Here is a 16,397-nt window from a genome sequence, read left to right as displayed (position 1 = left end):
CCTTTCCCATACAGACTTGCCAGGGAATTAGTTGTCACAGTTATGAGCTGAAAACATGCTCCCCAGCATAGGATTTCTTCACAGAGCTTTAATGCCACCTACAAATCAGGCATATATTTTCAATTAAAATAGCACTGTGAAATATCCTTGCTTCAATAAAACGAACAAAATTCCAGAATATCAAAGTAACTTATTTTATTATCTCCAAAACGAGCAGCTGCAAAAAAATTCTCATAACAGACATGACAACGTGGTGAAGGTGCAAATACAGAAATAAGTTTAAGCTATTGGTTCAGAGGTGAAATTAGAGCAATATTTGTAAAACTCTTTATGAAAACTGTCTCACTCCCTTCACTTACTGAAGCAACACTGTGAAGCCCCATTAGTGCTCCTTCTTTGGGCTGACCCATCATTTTAAGTAATTCTGTAACTAATCAATACATTTATAAAACCCCACAAATTTTACATCAAAAAACATCTCTCCATTTACTACCATGAGCCAATTGGCACTTCTGCTTATGAGGCAGCATTTAATTTGCAGAAGCACTGTTGAGATTGGAGGTCTTTTTATGAAGGGATAAAAACACTGTACATAAATGTCTCAAATTGGCATAATTCATTTCAGAAAACAAAAATGTTTTTGAGTAGCTTATGTAAAGATTCTTCATATTCCATAAGTATTTCACAGGGCATTATATAAAGAAAACACACTTTTTACAAGCTTTCTAACCCCGAGAGCTATTACTGCAGCTACTACCCATCACAACTAACAAACACATGGGGAAACAACAAAGCCTGCAAGTATTTCTCTTGGAACGACGTGTTCATCATTCCACCAGTTAAAAATAAATAAATAAAAATAAATCATGAGATATTAAAGGGGTTCTAAATTTCCCTATGGACATTATTCATTTTTGATACAGCTGTTATTTAACTGAGGTTACTGTAATCGGCTACATGAAGCGATGGCCTGCATGAACAATTCCACAACAGATATGATAAACTAGATTTACATGTTTTATGTTCCTATAACACAAATACCTTGGATAATTTAACTATACAAAGCTGGAAAATTCTTTCAAGATCACAGACTCATGGAACTGCAGCTCCCCCAACCGCACACTGTAATGCAGGCGGAACATATAGAAAAAAAAGCTTTAATAAAGGGCTTGTTATTACTATGGCAACCACAGCAACTGGTTTCCAAAATGAATAATAGCTCTGTTAGGAGCTTCATTAAATTTTTTTCAGGCAAACACTGACCTTAATCTTCTCAATGGAACAAAGAGTTATTCTGAATGCATGCAGAAACCAGAAAATAAAGTCCAAGCAAATGTTCTAAATATATGCTAAGACCCCTCTTAGGACCTTTGCTAGAAGGAAGCAGGAAAGTATGACTTGTTAGGTATTTTTTGTAGAGAGTTGGAGGAGCAGAAGATGAGGTTCATGTTAGAATGTAAGAGAAAGCAAGTGAACAGAAGATTAGGAAAACAAAGGTAAATGGGAGAGATACTAAACCCACTAAGAAATAAACTCTACAGGCGAACCCACAAAGTAAAAACTGAGTCCAGAAATTGTACACTTATCCACAAGAGAGTTTTTCCTATTTAAAAGTAATTAAAACAAAAACACCTAAAAGTTACATATCTCCTTTCTCTGTCTCTTCCCTCATTATCTTCGGCTAAAGATGAAAGCTGCTGAAAACACTACAGAATAAAGAGGATCCTGCCCATGCAAAGAATCTTACCTGGAGTATGTCTAATGGGCTGGAGCTACTCTTGAATGAGGTGAAATAATTGATTTAGTCACCCAAACTGTTTATGTTTCAAGTAATGAACTCCACACTACTTTCAGGAATCCGGCTTGTTAGCATTTCTAACTTGTGAGAAGAACTAATGTGTGATTATCAGCTCAAAGTGAGAAGACCACTGGGACTGCAGTGCATTCCTCCTAAATGTTTCATGGATTAGTGGAGACAGGAAATAAGGCTGAATTTCAGCTTGTGACCAAACACCAAAGGAGAAATTAGACTTAGCTCATAGTTCACATAAAGAGGAAAACCTCATGTATACAAAGAGAAATCCTTTTAATGTCATCTGAAATGCCAGTGCTAAACAAGCACAAGCATCCAGCTGTCAAAGAACCCTGCCCATGCCTACCCTGAACATAAATAAGACTTGCAGTAGAATCACTGAAGTAAAGAATCAAAATGACATCAGTAAGAGCTATGAACTGTTTAAACATTCAGGAAATGGCTTAAAAGCTTTTCCCTTATTTCCCATCTCTATTGCAACAAATTCCTGTAAGACTTTTTATCACCTATCAACACAAGTTTTCCTCAGCTGACTGTGAACATACTTTGCATCACAAGAGTAGTTTTCATTAGTGCAAAAAGAAGCGTGAGGCTATTTCTAACCATTAATAATCATTACCACTAAGGTTGCCTTATTGGTGACAAAACCTTATCTGATACACGAGACACTCTTAATTAAATCGCTTTTGCAATTTGTAGCAGAATATCCCATTACCAGAATTGTTATCAGAAACTGTTTAAAAAAATAAAAACTTATGTCACCTAGTTACAAAAAAAAATGATAAATTACCTTGAAATTGAAATGTTCGACCACAGTATTAATGCTTTACATAATCATGAAACCATGCGCTATTACATCAAAGCATGGAAAACAGAAACAAATCCAGAAAACAATACAAAAAAAAATACATAAAGATGCTTTGCACCAATTTGTTTAATTAAAAAATAAATAAATAAAATTGTTCTGAAGGCTACTGATAGAACACTGACATTTGAGTTTGTTTTGTGTGGATTTGGTTTTGTGTTTTGTTGTTTTTTTGGGGGGGCGGGGGGGGACTGGTTTGTTGTTTCTTTGGGTTTGGATTTATTTTCTTCTTATTTCTCAGCTGAAATGCACACTCTGCATGTTCTGCAGATAAGCTGACTGGCACAGGAATCAGAAAGAATAGTTTTCAGTGAGAACAGTTTGAAAAATAGACACGACAAACAGCACGTCACAACAAGAAGGCGTAGAACAGAATTTGTTACTTTTGTCTGACGCAGCAGGAAACTGGAAGAAGAATATACGCTGAAATGATCAACTGTATGTGACTGAAAACTACAGGAGGCAATAAAATTCTAAGTGACATAGATGGGCCAAGGATATAAAGACAAATGGCTATGCAGTTCAATGGAGAAAAATTAATGAGGCTAGGAAGAAAACTAATCAGGCTCGTTTCAATGAATATTTTGTACAGTTATTCAATTTTTTACAATAACATCAGATTGACAAACAGTTTCAAAGGACAGCAGGATGCTGTTACAGACTACTACCTTTATCAACCATAAACAAAAATGATAATTGACGTGTTCAATTAGGCTTAATATACATTCTAGATCGTATAAACAATTCTAAGCACAAAAAATGTAAACTCTACTTATCAAGCTCCTTCTCAATCTCTCTACGCTGCTTTGGAGTCTCCCTCACTCCTATTACAGCAATCATCTGCAGGAGACTCTAAAAACAAGGGGCCCACCTTAATTCAGTTAGGCCAAATCTTCTACAAGGAAAGGAGGGGCTTTACATGACGTAAATCTAAATCAAGTTGACTGCAAAGCAAGAATAAGCACAGGCAGATGGTACAGAACAACCAGTTCTGTCTCTCAGCAACCTGGCCTGCAGTACCATGAAGCACTGGCTGGCCCAACAATCTATCATGCAGTTCAGTATCATGCATGCTACCTCAAATCCTATCCTGCTTCCTGAATTTGCACTCAGTATACATCAACATGATCTAATAGAGAGTAATCAGAACTCAAGTCATTCTCCAAATAGCTTCTTACAGCAGGTTCCTTCTACCAGCCCACACTTCTTACTGTGATGTGATTCAGCTTGTTAGGCAGCTTTTACTTCATAATTTTGCCATCAGCTCCCTATTCTTTGCATTATGCTAGTACTTAGAGGCACAAAGGCTCTTGAATGTTTCTCTCCTATAGCACAAATGATATACCTAGAAGCACATGACAGAATCAGCAGACAAAGAAAGGGTAACTTCAACATCTTTATCAATGACACAGAAGACGGAATTGAGTGTGTATTCAGTGTGTTTGCTAACGACACCAAGCTGAATGGTGCAGCTGTCACAGCAGAAGGACACCATGTACATGGACCCAAAGATAAAACCATACACAGAAACTTTGAGAATGGCTTTGTCACCATATGTTTGTGTAGTAACTACCAGAGGATTCCCATTTCTGACAACTGTACATCTCCAGTGCATAATTTTTCTTCATGTGTAGTTCGATGGAGCTAACAGAACGTACCTCTTTCTACAACTTCACAATATCCAACCTACAGACCAAATCCTGACTCCAAAATATATTAGCACATTTCAGTGACCTAAATAATCTTCACTTCCAAACACATAACACACCTTTTTGAAAACTCTTGAGTTTTTATGGTGAAAAAGAGCATAACTTTTCACAGCCACAAGTTGACATATGTGACTAACACTGCTTTTTACACTGTCTCTATAGGATAATTATTATTCAAGTGTGAATGAAATGTTTTCAGCGCCATTTGTGTTACTTCGCATTCTTTGTGTTGATTTCTCATATTATGATTGGAGAAAAGGCTCAAGTTGAAAATGTACATGACACTGTTTCAGTCCACAGATTACCTTATTTTTTAGATACTCTGGAAAGATCTGTCACAATCACTCTCAACATGCTAAGCTGTATCAAGTAAACAAAGTCAGAGATATTCTACGCTGCTAATACGACCACTGCTTCCAAGTAAAGGCAACACTACTACATAAGGTGTAGAAAGGAGCAGGAATTTTTGCTGGAATGTCTCCATCATGACAGACCACTAATTCAGTTCATCATACACACTAATTATTACTAGTTGTGTGCAACAGAACTGGTACCTATCCCTTCATTACTCACTACAAATTTTAGACTAGAGCCTATTATGTAGTTCTGCCTTAGCTCATTTTCAGTATTATACTGAATAATAACAATCTAGTTTCCTAGACTAACAGTATCCTTAACAACCCTTCTTAAATACAGTCTCTGTTGCAACATGGAGCTAAAACAAGCACTTTCCAATAATGCACACATACACACACCATATTCCAGTGAACTGTGTATATGTTCATATGTATATACTTGTTTGTACATATTCGTATATAAGCATACAAACTCACATTTACCCTAATAAATATATGTAATGTAGTCCCAGCACTACATATGATCTACTAATTACAGTTTCACAACAATTAATTATTTTCTTTACAATCCTTTCATGAAAAAAGAACATATTAAAACACATGAATTTTTGCCTATGCATCAAGAGAAACAAGGTGTTCCCTACATGTAGACTTAGAGCAGGCCTCATTCACCAGAACCCACAAAAAAGGATACTGACACCTTATGAGATGTGCACCACATTATAATAATGTCATGCAGAACAGTATATTTAAATTTTGTATTACTGTATATATTTGTGTGAAATTTAGAAAGTGTGGGGACACAACAAATCTCTTTTTACTTTAATTTGTAAATTTCATTTACTGAGGAAGTATCCACGTGTAATTAGGAAGCAGAAGTGAAATCATGGAATGGTAGGGGTTGGAAGGGACCTCTAGAGATCATTGAGTCCAACCCCCCTGCAAAGCAGGCTCCCTACAGCAGGCTGCACAGGTAGGCATCCAGGCAGGCCTTGAGTACCTCCAGAGAAGGAGACTCCACAACCCCCCTGGGCAGCCTGTTCCAGCGCTCCATCATGCACACCATGAAGTTCTTTCACATATTGCTGTGGAACTACCTACGCTCCAGTTTACAGCCATTTCCCCTTGAGCTGGTTTAAGTTAAATCTTGTCTTCACTCTGATTTCATAATTTTTTGTAAAGGATGTTACTACTGTACTATAACTACTGTTATACTGTGTTCAAGAAAGTTGAGCCTTCATGTCAGTCACAATCACATAAAAACTTAACATGTTGGATCAAAGGATGAAAAAGCAATATTTGATGATCCTTTGCAAGTTTAAACCAATTTCTATATTTTGCATAGCACCTTAAGAGTTTATTCACAGCTCTATTTCCTAAGAATATCATCACTCACTTAAGTGTTATGTCTGGTCTAGTATTGTTTCCATAGTTCTATTTCATCAGCAGCAATCTCACCATAGGATGCATTACAGAATGAAAAAAAAAAAATAGCCACAACTTGGGCTACGTTGTATTGTTACACTGAAGTAATCTCTTATTTTTAGGAAAAGGAAGTCTTAATTAAGGAACTGCAAACATGCAGTTTCTATCTCCTTCCATATGTTCCCTGAACATATCTTCCAGAACTGTCTTAAGTCATAATCATTTTATGAGGTACCTCAACATAAAGTTCTACATCAAAGTGACTAACCAAGCCTTCCAAATTCCCTACTTGCTCCACATTTTCACTTGGGATACATGCCATTTGTTTCTGTGATACCCTCTCAACGCTTACTCTTACAAATCAGCAGCTAAAACCTAGTGGACAAAGGCAACAGTCATGTTATCTGACAATACATTTGTTTTCACATTAACACACTGTCAGCATTCACAGATGAGACACAGAACTAATGTATTAGTCTGAACATAAACAATGCTCACTAAGTAGACAAGCAATAATAATTCCATGCCTTACCATTTTTTCCTATTCCTAAGCAGAAGAATCATTCTTACACCTCATGTTGCTTCATTAGAAAGCTTTAGCACTAACACAGCTAATTATACTTTGTGATTTGTTTTTGTTTGGTTTGCTGGTGGTGGCGGCTCAGAAGTTTGTCCACTAAGACAAAATGATGCAACACAACAGAACAAGAAGGCATTAACATTCTACTTATTAGAATAATGCATTCAAATTGCATATTAGAACAGGCGTTCAACTATACTTTATCCTTTTTTTTCTGCAAGATCTATTCTAAACGCTGACAGAATTAGATCAAAACCAAACAATCTGGAAAAACAATATATCAATCAGCAAAGTCTTATAGTTTAAATGTTATTTAGATGTAATTCATAGCTTTTTCAAAACATACTCACCAAGATCTGTGTTGGGGCCAGCAAGTAACTGCTTAAATTTGTCTAGTCGGGATGCTTCTCTTTCAGTTAATGCAGGAGTAACTGAGGTATTGAAGTCTGCCATTCCACTCACTAAAGGAGGTGTGGAGGTTTGTGGAAGGGACTGTGATCTTTGCATGGAAGAATTTTCACTAGCATTATCTGAAGGGAGAAAGAAGCATAATACTTAGTCTCAGCTAGTAAGAGGACAACTAATAAATTGAATTTAACTTTTAAATTCAGAACACAGTTCTTTTCTGGAGAAATAGAGAAATATAACCTAAAGGCATAACACTAATTTGAACTGCAAACTACTAGAATTTAACAGCATAGGTATTCCTCTTCCTAGCAATATTCCACAATTAAAACACATCAATTAGAGATCACTCTAACAGCAAGGTTAATTCATTTCCATAATCATCATTGTGATTGGTTACTTCATTACACAGGAACACAGCCCAGATCACTCAACAGGATGAACTTCCCAGTCCATAGAAAACATTTTTCTCCATTTTTAAGTATTTTATAAAGTAGCATTTTAGTATCAACTTTTTCTACAGCAGTAGATTAATTACATACAACTTGATGCAGTTAGTCATTAAAATACAAAAAATAGTGCAAGTCCCTCCAAAAATTGAGTACTTATCTAGTCTGAAAACAAAGAAGTTTAATTATTGTTTCTTGACCCATGTATTTCACATAGACATGCTTTACAGTTTAGCATGGCGTGCAGTACCTCCCTCAAATCATCTAATACCGACTAATAACATTTACCTGTGGTAAAGGTTGGGAAGGGGTTAATGTCCTACGAGGCGAATATTATAGGTCTCTATACTTGATTTTCCACACTTTTTCCATTTCTTAACATACCTGATGAAGCTGATGTATGACCTTCGCTGACTGATTTAACGAGCCTATTATCACCACACACATTTGAAGTCAGCTCTGCTGATTCTACTTGTTTTTCTTCCTGTAGATGCTCTTCCAGAAATTTATGCTGTTCTTGTAACTTGCTGTGATTCTGAATTACTTTGTGAGCCGTTTCCATGACCACTTCTGTATTTAAGTTTTCAGCAGCTATGGCTAAGAGTTCATCATCATCATCCCCAAGATCCCAAGCATCACTTGTATTACTTTCAAACTCTTGGAAGGTGCTGACTTTCTTTAGTTTCACTGGAGTTGTAGGTGGTTTTGAACCCGGTTTTATCAAGCTGTTAAATAACAAGGAAACAATATTTAGAGAATCGGCAATGAAGAAAGCAACACGATATTATACAGTCAGCAGATATTTCTCTCCCTCTATTCAAGTTACTACTGCTTCCAACCATGATATAACATAGTGGAATATTCCTGAGGAGGAAGGCAGGTAACAACCTCACCCTTCCTCATTGTGAATGCAGTCCGAACAAATCCTCCCTTTCCTTGCCTCCAAGATAGGCAAACAGATAAAAGCTAGAAGCCAAAAGAAATACTGCTGGAATACTTTGTAAGACAGATAGGAAATGTTACAATTCTCTTGCTTTATGAGCTTTTATAGAGGTTTCAGGCCCTTCCATGTAGTTGTTGCATAATCAAGCAGCAGCAGCAATCAAGTCATCAGGTCTAATCCTAAATCACCATATGCAATCAAGCAATGCAATCACTGTCATAAACAAATCAAATCTCACCTTAAAACTCATTAGATCTATCATTCCTCTCCAATCATGCACTCTAGCATGAATCTGCTTCAGAACTTTGCTCTTCTGATAGCCAGGATGTTTCTTTGAGTTCCTACTCTGAGCATGCCCTGATCACCTGCTAACTCTATCCTTCTGTCGAAACAGTACAAGATAGATAAACCAGACATTCCACCCTAGCTTGGCCCTTGTTACTGTAATGCCGAGCAATCACGCCAGCTTTCAGATTTCAGCTAAATTACACATTGAGTAAGCTTCCTTACTCTCAAAAAATAAAGTTCAAAACATTAAAAACTTAAAGAAGCAGCAGCAGTCAGAATCCAACAATGCATTTTCCTAAACACCTCAGCCATAAGGAAATGAAAAATAGTGCATTTGCATTAGCTGTGGGTTATTAGCAAGAAATTTATTTCATTACTTATGGTGATAATTTTACCCTTTTCACCCACATTGTATTCCGATATCCAATAATCATGACCAAAGGCTATTTTAAAATTACTACCTCCTTTCTTCCACCTACTACCACAAGCAAAATGCCCACCTTTATCTCAAAGTAATCCATGCCATAATCTGATTCTTTAATTTCACAGACGGGCACACAGAAAAAATAGGCAGATAATCAACAGAAAGATGCATATAGATTGTTTATATCTGAACTATAGGCTTCATCCGCAAAATTAAGATAATTATTTACTATAAGTTTTTGAGGCACTGCAAAGAGATGAAAGACTGCAATCCATGTTAGACAAGATACTGAAAAACTCTTCTGCAATTCACAATCTGGTAAGCATCAAGAAGCAATAAAAGAGGTCAAAAAAGTCACGCTTATGACAAAAATTCTGAATAGAAACTTAACAATATTCTAACAATAAAGAAGAAAAAGAGGAAAGAAGACAGATAAGATCCAAATCATCTGGGTTATCTGAATCACAGAACCACAGAATTGTAGGGGTTGAAAGGGACCTCTAGAGATCATCGAGTCCAACCCTCCTGGAAAGCAGGCTCCCTACACCACGTCGCACAGCTCGGCGTCCAGTCGGATCTTGAATATCTCCACAGAAGGAGACTCCACCACCTCCCTGGGCAGCCCGTTCCAGTGCTACGTCACCCTCACCGTAAAGAAGTTCTTGAGCACATTCGTGCAGAACTTCCTATGCTCCAGTTTCTGGCCGTTTCCCCTTGTCCTGTCTCCACACACTACTGAAAAGTAGTGCCACTTTGCCCCCCACATTTCAGATATTTATAGACTTGGATCAGGTCCCCTCTCAGTCTTCTTTTCTCAGGGCTAAACAGACCCAGTTCACGTAGTCTCTCCTCATAGGGGAGATGCTCCATGCCCTTCACCATCTTAGTGGCCCTCTGCTGCTCTTTCCAAGAGACCCCTGTCCTTTTTGTATTGGGGGGCCCAGAACTGGACACAGGATTCCACATGAGGCCTCACCAGGGCAGAGTAGAGGGGGAGGATCAACTCCCTCGACCTGCTGGACACACTCTTTTTAATACACCCCAGTATGCCATTGGCCTTTTTGGCTACAGGGGCACACTGCTGGCTCATGGCCAACCTGTTGTCCACCAGGACGCCCAGGTCCCTCTCTGCAGAGCTCCTCTCCAGCAGGTCTTCCCCCAGCCTTTACTGGTGCATGCAATTATTCCTCCCTAGGTGCAAGACTCCACACTTGCTTTTGTTAAACCTCATCCATTTTTTTACCACCCAGCTCTCCAGCCTGTCCAGGTCTCGCTGAATGGCAGCACAGCCTTCAGGCGTGTCAGCCAATCCTCCCAACTTTGTATCATCAGCAAACTTGCTGAGGGTGGTCACTATCCCCTCATCAAGGTCATTGATGAAGATGTTGAACAAGACCAGACCCAGCACCAACCCCCGGGGAACACCGCTAGTTACAGGTCTCCAACTGGACTCTGCACCACCAGTGACGACCCCCCATGCTTCGCCAGTCAGACAGTTCTCAACCCACCTCACTGTCCACTCATTTATCCCACACTTCCTCAGCTTTGTTATAAGGATGTAGTGGGAGACATTGTCAAATGCCCTGCCAAAATCAAGGTAGACTACATCCACCACTCTCCCGCCATCCACCCAGACAGTGACAACATCATAGCATATTAGGTTAACTTACGTTCCATGCAGCAATGGGTCAAAAGGCGGATGCTGTGCTCCATAGACATGTTGGATACTATAGGAAAAGAGAGAGAGTGTGTATACTAATTAGACACTAATAAACAGAACTGAAACCTTCTAGTAGTCCATTCCATAGAATCCCCCACAGAACTAAAAACAGTGAATCTGAAATTAAAGTGTATACTCAAAAGTAACTCAATAAAAAGCCTGAGACCAAATTAAGATTATTCTTTTCCTATCTAGGAATTAAAACAAGGTAAAAAGATAACTCCACAGTAAGAAAGTTCAAAAGAAGTAAGTTTCTCTCTTCTGTCCTCCCAGCAAATGAAAAATCAATCTCAAGACCACATATATAAGTCCAGCCTTAGTAAAAGTGATTTAGTAACGAGCCAAAATGACTGCAGTCATAACAAACCAGCAGCTTTACCTCATGAAATTAATCCTACAGATGGCTGTGGAGTTTATGAAATCCACCTCCAGTCAACTGTCTGCACCCTCTCCCCTACTCTAGATCAGTTGAGGGCCAGGTGTCACCAGCCACTGTCCTTCATGGCACAATCTGTCCTTTCTTTCAGATGCTGTATGAGCGGACATGAAGAGAACTCACCTCTATATAAAGCAACAATCCTCTCTCTGCCATAAAAAACAAGAACACGTTCTCCATATTCTCATTCTTCCACATCAGCAGTAGGTTGCAAATTAATTAACTGCAACTATTCACAGAGCTTGTGTAATCAAAGAAAGTCAAGCATGTTTTATCCCCACGGGGGGTACCGGGACTTGGGAAAATTACAAAGCAAGAAGTTCAGAGAGAGAAGAACAGTCAGACCAGAAGAGGTGGTTTATAACTAGATAAACACAACTACTACCAGCTTGTGCTTATGGATAAGGGACAGTAGGAGTTAAAGGACGAGCAAGATTATTACTCTATACCACTCAAAATATGGTACATGTAATAAATTATTTTTATCTGAGGATGAGAATACTTTGGAATCTCTCAATCTTTGACTAATGACAAAGTAGTAGAAGTTTCTTATCTGCTGCTCAAACAGCCTATATTTACCAGTGTGAGCGTACTGAAGATATGGCACAAAACTGCTGCTACAGACACACCATGAACAGAAGCAACTTTTTACTTCTCCTTTTTAACCACGCACTTCAAGTCAGCACTTCTTTTAGGTTGTACTGTTGGTGGCTTTCTTTAGCCACAGCTCCTCAGTTTCCCATGGGGCGCTTAGAAAGGCAAACTCAGCTAATACATTTCACTCGTTTATTTACAGCTTCTTTTTCAATACAAGCTGACGACAGAGGGACAGAAACGCCTTAAACAAGTTCCAGGACAGGACAGGGCAGCACAACACGGTCATCTCTCTGCATGGGCAACCAAACGGAGGAGAGGAGCGGGACGTAGGGGTGAGCGACGAGCTGGGACGAGCTGACGGCAGCGGGGGAGCTGGGAACAGCTGAGAGACCCAGGCACAGCCGAACTACTACGGGCCTTGTGTCCCTTGCCCCAAAGAGCCCCGGCCTTCCCTCCGCCCCTCTCACCTGCCCGGTACTTTCGTGCCGCTCCGCTTCCAGAACTGCTTCCTGCCCCCATCGTTCGCCATGGCGGCTGTCACCTCATCCCCGGCCCCGCGTCCCGTCCCGGCTGGCAGCCCCGACACACGCCCTCAGGGTTCACTCCCCCCAGTTTCCTTCCTCAGAAACTGAACTGAGCGCTGCCATCTTGGGACCGGGAAACAACGGCGCTCTTCATTCGCCTTCCGAGGAGACCCGGAGGATTCAACCAACTAGAAGTGAGAGCACTGCCGGGTGGCTCGGATCGGCCCAATGTCGGGCAGTGGGGAGGGCCTTGTGGGCACAGCCCGGCCCAGGGCGGCCACGTTCGCCCCGCCCAGGGTCCGGTCGGGTCTGTAGTGGTTGTGGGCTGTTCCTTCCTGTGAGCTCCTTACATTGTGTTTCAGTGTGTAGGGCACAGAATGCTAATGGAACCTGGCTCTATGAACTGAAGTGTTGGCAAAAGGCTGCGTGCTGCTCAGGGTGTGGTGCTTACAAGGCTTTAGGTCCTCTGGGTTGGGTTATATATGAAGAGTAACTCAAGGTTCTCTTGGAGAAGCTTTTCGATTGAATTATATCTAATGCCATTTTATAATGAAATACATCACGATTTCCCATGGTGCACAGTTGATAAATACAATTATTTACCCATTTATCTTCTGAAGGGATATGGAGGGAAAGCTTCATTGAGTCATGGCTTTAGAGTTAGTATGGTATGGATCGTATCCTCTTCTCTACTAATGTTCTTTAAATAATATCCACCTTAAAGATTATGGATGTGTAAGCGTTTCATAATGCACTGTGACCTTCAGTATCAGCAGCCTTAATGCAGTGCATGAAAAGCACAGTGTAATATGAGCCATGCCTATTAGCTAAAGTGAAAATGAAACCTGTAAGGTCGGGAGAGGAACTTTGCTTAGTTTAAGACCAAGTTTGTTTTAGATCCATCACTGTTAGGATATAAAAAGGAGATACATTTGCTTGTGGCAGTCAAAAACATGATAAATCCATGGAATATATATTCTATCATAAGCAGTAATATGGATTTTGAAATTATGTTTCTCACTGAAACTGTGTTTACTCATTATTGATATTTCTCTAAAGGGAACCTAATTATTTTGGGGATAGGTAGCCAAGGCCATCTGCAGTCTTTGTGGTGCTTGGCCTGAATGCTGAAGCAAAGCCATTTAACTTTTATGTCAGTCTGGTGCAGCCGTGTGGAACTTCTGGTTCATTTTAGAAGTGGAGATTTTATTGAATCAAGTCAGCATAGAGTTCACTGTATTATTTCATTTTAATTATATGGATGTGTTACATTGTTCTTAAGTTTTCAATGCAGTGAAAAGTTCTACACCAGAAACAAATAACTCCTGCATTGATTTACTCTATTGAACACTCCAGATAATTCTGATGTGCAGATGGAGCTACATTTGTATTGTAAAGAATGGGGAGTACACACAGACAAAAGTCTGTTATTAATGGTAGAGCAGAACGAAAATGCAGGACTATCTCTTCGGCTGAGCATAAGTTAGTTAAGCTTAAGTTAGTGTATTCAGCTTGATTTTTTTCTTTTACCTTTATATTGTAACATAGAACTTTTATTTATATATAAACACATAAATATAAACACATATATTCTGAACTATTTTATAGAACACTGTATTAAAAGTATCCATCCCTAAAATACTGATTCGGGATGCTGGTTCTTCAAGGATCTGCTTCTTCTGAAGGGCCATTTCAATACTGAGCTTAGAATGATTCCACATTTAATTTATTTTCAGCAGGAAAGAAATGCCTTGAATTATCAAAATAATTTACTTCTACTTTTGGGGGCCATTTTACAGAGTTCAGTCACTAAATACAGTTGGTAAATAAAAATGCTGAGGAATTTTATGTACTAAAATATAGAAATGTACCCGTGTTCTTGGCTGGTCAAAAATTATCGCTACTGCAAGCTATAACTCTTATCTTTTGAGAAAAGAAAGGACTAAGATGTTTATTCCTTAGTGCGGTAGCTGGTGAGATATATAAACAGATGTTTCAGTGGGCATTCAGTTGCAACAGTTTCAGCTCATCTGTTGTGGTGAGCTTCAGGAAATCTAGCTGTGCTGGTATGCTTACGCTGATAGCCTTTTCTGCAAAGGTATGGTATATATACTGTACAGCTTTACTCATGACATGCAGAAAAGTGTGGATTGATGTTAAGGAAAATTATCTAAGCTGACAACAGCACTCCCCTGATAGCTTAGCTGTGTACACACTGGGAGGATTTGCTGATTAAGTTGTTGAAGCTAGAGTGTGCTTTCTCATGCTTATCTTTAGGTCGCTGTGTCAGCAACATGCTGTAGTGTAAACGCAACACTGAGGTGGGGTTGGAAGTGACTTATTCTAAGAGATAACAATACTATGTTTCTCTATATCCGTGTTTTGTTTGCTTGAGTCAGTAAGGAAAAAGTGAAAGCAGTTTAAATTAGCCACTTCCGTATCAAAGCATTGGTTTCTGCATGTCTTTACTGCTTTAACCAACTTTGACCAGCTAATATAACACACAATGCCTTCTGTAGCGGCTGATCACATGTCCTGTTTGGCTGATGAGAACACCCTTCTTTCTAACCATTTCATCCATTTACTTTATTATGAAAGTCATAGAGGAAGCAGAGGAAGTGAAGCTGCAAACCAACCCAAGAACAGCATTCTACCCAAAAAGAAAGGAAAAGGAAACAGAGGCAGTTATACTAGAGAAGACAGCAATCTAACAGAGGGTTCAGTATTTCGTGTCAATACAATATATGTCAAGGCAAGATAAGTGGGAGAAGTGGTCACAGAGAACCATGAAAGGAAAGAACAAAGGGATGTTAAAGAGGAAGGACGGACAATAACTGGAATGAAAGAAGTTAGAAGTGGTCCAGTAAATCATGTATTCCCAACAGTTCTTTCAGCGCAGTGCAGAGAAAAAAGAGTGCATGACATGAGGGTCAGGAAGGGCATACTGGTCCCATGGGCCAGAGAAAAAGGCAGCTATCTGACATGCAGAGTGAGAAACAGCAGGATCTGAGCAAAAGTTGTATATTTGTGAATAAGAAAGTGTGAACAAGAAAAGTCCAGAAATGACAAGTAAATGTCATTTTGAACAGCGAAGGCTGGTCAATGAAGATAATCTGGAAGCAGGAGTGATTTCACCTTTGTTCTTAATTGACTCAACATGGATAGACAGTGAGAAAATTCACAATCACAAGATTAGAAGGGACCTACAAGATCATCTAGTTCAACTGTCCTCCCTTTACCATACCTACAGAAAACCACTAAACCATGTCTCCTAGCTCCCTATCCAGACGCCTCTTTTGCACTGCCAGGGATGGTGACTCCACCACCTCCCTGGGCAGCCATTCCAGTGCCTGACCACTCTCTGAGAGAAAAAGATCCTTCTTATGTCCAGTCTAAACGTCATCTGATACAACTTGTGGCCATGTCATTGTCACAGGCAGACTCATCGTAGGGTTTTGTAACTCTCTTCTCTGTTAATGACCTTCTATGTTACATGAATTGAGCAAGATTTCAGGGGAAGGGGAGTGAGGAACAGACTTTCCAAACTACACTGACACCCACATGCTCTAGTAAGTAACTGAGTAATGGATAATGAAACTGCAGAGAGCATAAACAAATATTGTCTGTTTCTGGGTAAACATCTGTCTCCTGTGTCTTCTTCTGGATGAGCAGCCAATATGAGTAGCTTTAAAAATATGTCCCTCGTTTAAAAATTAGTGCCAGCGCTCATGTTTACATTTGATGCAGTTTGAGGTGAAGGTGTTTAATTTTGCTTTAGTTTATCTGTCTCACAGATCACGTAGTGCTGGCAGCCAGGCGTACCCCAGCTGAGCTGCAAGCGCACCCATGGCCTGGAGCACAGA

The 16,397-nt window shown here is 39.5% G+C and overlaps 1 protein-coding gene across 2 annotated transcripts in view; it reads right to left on the bottom strand.

The window, feature by feature from the left end:
• TBC1D22A (TBC1 domain family member 22A) overlaps positions 1–12,762 on the bottom strand; it is a 141,837-nt gene extending 129,075 nt beyond the window's left edge. The window contains exons 1-4 of one of the 2 annotated variants that reach the window (XM_015851951.2): positions 12,478–12,762; positions 10,928–10,984; positions 7,987–8,327; positions 7,099–7,278 (exon numbers count right to left, since the gene is read on the bottom strand). In XM_015851951.2, coding sequence (XP_015707437.1) covers positions 7,099–7,278; positions 7,987–8,327; positions 10,928–10,984; positions 12,478–12,539 — 640 coding nt within the window. In that variant the 5' untranslated portion in view covers positions 12,540–12,762. The remainder of the gene's footprint in view (positions 1–7,098; positions 7,279–7,986; positions 8,328–10,927; positions 10,985–12,477) is intronic. The other variant, XM_015851943.2, reaches the window with a different exon arrangement.
• Between the last annotated feature and the right edge of the window lie 3,635 nt (positions 12,763–16,397).

The sequence above is a fragment of the Coturnix japonica genome, chromosome 1 (assembly GCF_001577835.2).
Source record: "Coturnix japonica isolate 7356 chromosome 1, Coturnix japonica 2.1, whole genome shotgun sequence".
Lineage (NCBI taxonomy): Eukaryota > Metazoa > Chordata > Aves > Galliformes > Phasianidae > Coturnix > Coturnix japonica.
Note: the sequence above shows the minus strand (reverse complement) of the source record. Positions and strands in the feature narration are given on the sequence as shown.